Below are 3,276 nucleotides of genomic sequence, written 5' to 3'. Positions count from 1 at the left end.
ACAGCCTCGTGATGCCTCGCCGCCGCGTCGAGGTGGGTCTGCGTTTCTTTTTTCCGCTTTTTCCGCAATTCCGAATTAAAAATTAACTTTATTTCCAAATTCCCCGCCAAAATTCCGGCATTTTGGTCCCTTCAGTCTCGAATTTGAACGAAAAACGAACTGACGACGATGGGACTCGAACCCACAACCTTCTGATCCGAAGTCAGACGCCCTATCCATTGGGCCACGCCGCCGCGCGCCGAGTGTTTCTTTTTGCGCCGTAGCCACCGCAGCAGTTCATTTTCAGTTTTTGGATTTTATTTAAATTTCTTTTTTCTGTTTCTTTTCTCGCCAATAAGTCTCTAATAAAGCTGTTTAATTAAACGCAAATAAGTGCACTTTGCGAGCTATTTGGCCCTCTGGGACTTGGGGAAAAATCCAACTTTTTTCGGTTTTTTGAAATTTTATTTTTGGCTCTTTGCAAATGCATGCACTCGAAAATGCTGCAGAGTGCAAATACATTCAAATGCGAATTTGAATTTTATTTATTTCCTGTTTTCGTCCATTTGCATGCGAAATTTAAAAATGCTATGATATTTTTCTGCAAACGGTGTACTTGCATGCACTGGTGTTTGAGTCTTTTTGGCCATTTGCATGCCACTTCCGCAAATAAAGAAGTCTTTTTATCTTTATTTATTTGAAAGATTTATTTTATTTATTTAATTCCTTAATTACCTTCCTGCATGTCCAGGTGTATGTACAGCTGCGCACTACTTCCTGCGGTGTATGCAAAAAAAATGTCTTGTTTTTTGTTTTCTTTCGGACTGACGCAAAAAAATGCCAAATGAATTTTGTTTTTTATTTATTTTCGATTTAGTGCGTTAATTAAAAAGGCCTTTCGCTTCATCTTTAGTCCTTTTACGTTTCTAATTTGCATGCGCGTTTGCTGCACTTGGCTCCCCGAGTGTACGTACACCCCAAAACACGGGCTTTAGCGCAGAGAGGGAAATATGTCAAAATTAAAAGGATTTAAAATGAATTAAAAGACGAGAAAATGTTCAATTTAATTCTAAATTGGGGTTGTTTGAGAAGGCAAAGAGCAGAAAATGGTGTTTGTCAAACGTTTAAATTGTCCATTTGCTGCTGCAGCAGTCCATTTGCTGCTGCAGCAGTCCATTCGCTGCTGCAGCAGCAAATGGACGATTTAAACGCAGCCCTGCTGCTGCAGCAGCAAGGCTGCTGCAGCAGCGGGAAGCAGCAGGTTGCATGCATTATGGAAATGGAGCTTTTATTGTTTACTTATTTGAAGTGTGTGGGCTCTGAATTTCTAAATTTGTCTTCCAGAAAGTGTTTGAAAAAACAGGCGCCTGTGCATTCGGGTGTACGTACACCTCACGCAGCCATTGGCTGGGGTGTACGTACACCTCGCGCAGCGCAGCGAGTTGGAGTCATGAGTTTTCGTTTTGAGGATTTTTGGGTTTTTCAAAAGCGGCTTAGAAAGGAGAAGACATAAAAGAGAATAGAGGGGCTGCAGCAGAGCCAAAACCTCCAAAAAGTGGAGACAAAAGGGCCCTTTTAAGGGCCTTTTGTGCGAAAGTGTCCGGGGGCCCCCTGAGAAGGCGTTGGGGCCCCCTGGGGAGTTTGGGGGCGCGAAAAAGAGTGTTCGGAAGTAAATAAAAGGACTTTAAAACTAATTGAACAAATAAAGAGGAACTTGGGAGAAAATGGTGCATTTAAAGGGCCTTTGGCGAACTTTTGTCGTTTGCAGCGGCTGTGCGAACTGTCGGAGGAGGAGCTGGGGGACCTGCTGGCGGCCGCGCAGAGTGTGGGGTGGCTGCTGAGCTGTCGATACACCCGAGACGCCCTTACGGTGTCTCTACAGGATGGAGCAGCAGCAGGACAATCTGTCCCTCACTTTCATTTGCACATTTTGCCGAGACACCCGGGGGACTTCGAGCCCAACGACGAGGTGTACAGACACCTCGAGCGCACCTCCCAAGCGCCCCCCAGCCCCAGAACCGACTGTCCAGACAGACCGTCAGCAGGGCCTAGGGTTTAGGGTTTAGGGTTTAGGGTTTGGGGTTTGGGTTTGGGGTTGAGGGGTGGGGACGAAGTTTGGGGGTGGGAGTGGGACTTGGGGTTTGGGAAGGAGGGTTTGGGGTTTGGGAGCGAGGGTTTGGGGTCTAGGGTTTACTAGGGTTTAGGGTTTGGGGGGTGGGGGAGGCGGGCGAGGGCGAGGGTTTAAGGGTTTAAGAAGGGCTTCGGGGCCTAGCCTTTGGGCTTCAGAGAAGGGCTAGGGTTTAGGGTTTAGGGTTTAGAGCCTGCGGATTGTGCCTCTAATGTTTTCTTTCGCTTTTCTATTTTTCCTTCTGGAGCCACTTCTACTTAGCTGCAGCATTTGCTGCTTGCTGTCTATTCATCCTATTATTTGTTTATTTTTATTTATTTATTTTTTATCTATTTATTTTATATTTATTTATTATTTTACTTTTTCTTCTTTGCTGCAGGGCGCGCACGCATGAGGAGATGGCAGCAGAGGCCGAAGACCTCCGCGTTTTTGGCCAAGAACTCATAAAGAAAATGAAGCAGCAGCAGCAGCAGCAGCAGCAGGACCTGCAGCAGGAGCAGCAGTAGGAGCAGCACCAGCAGCAGGAGCTGCAGCAGCAGCAGCAAGACCTGCAGCAGCAGCTGCAAAACCAGAAATGACTGCGGCACCAGCAGCAGCAGCACTAGCGCTCCAGCAGCAGCAGCACTAGCGCTAGCACCAGCGGCAGCACCAGCAGCAGCAGCAACAGCAGCAGCAGCAGCAACCGCAGCAAAAGATATTTGAAAGAGAAGTTGAGTCCTCGGGGAAACTGCACTTTGGCTCCGAGTCAAAAAGAGACAGAAAGAGGCGTTCTGCTGTCTCCTTTCCGCTGCCACAAAGATGCGAATTATTCATTTATTTATTTATTTATTTAATTTACTATTTACCTTATTTATTTAATTTGTTTATTTAATTTATTTATTTAATTTAATTATTTATTTATTTATTCCAATTAGTCTGGGTCGGTGGAGGTGCGGAGGCTGGGTACTGTGCGGGGAGCGCCTGCTGTACGCAGCAGCAGCAGCAGCAGCAGCAGCAGCTGCTGCTGCTGCTGCGAATACTGCCGCCGCTGCTGCTGCGGCAGCTGCTCCTCCCAGTGACGCTGCTGCTGACGCTGGCCTTTCTGCTGCAAGCACTGCTGCTGCTGCTGCTGCTGCTCGTGGGACAACTGTTCTCGTCCCAAGTGCTCCTGTTGTTGCTGCTGCACTTGC

The 3,276-nt window shown here is 47.2% G+C and overlaps 1 protein-coding gene across 1 annotated transcript; it reads left to right on the top strand.

Moving 5' to 3' along the window:
* Positions 1-1,245: 1,245 nt before the first annotated feature.
* Positions 1,246-2,613, top strand: ETH_00024235 (BIS(5'-nucleosyl)-tetraphosphatase, putative; the record flags this gene model as incomplete). The annotated part of the gene is made up of 3 exons (XM_013375430.1): positions 1,246-1,287; positions 1,748-2,016; positions 2,487-2,613. 3 exons carry the CDS (start codon positions 1,246-1,248, stop codon positions 2,611-2,613), a joined length of 438 nt encoding a protein of 145 aa, XP_013230884.1.
* Positions 2,614-3,276: the final 663 nt, after the last annotated feature.

Source organism: Eimeria tenella, genomic scaffold, assembly GCF_000499545.2.
Source record: "Eimeria tenella Houghton genomic scaffold, Eth_scaff279, whole genome shotgun sequence".
Taxonomy (NCBI): domain Eukaryota; phylum Apicomplexa; class Conoidasida; order Eucoccidiorida; family Eimeriidae; genus Eimeria; species Eimeria tenella.
The sequence above is the reverse complement of the archived record's forward strand: the minus strand, read 5'-3'. Positions and strand labels throughout refer to the sequence as shown.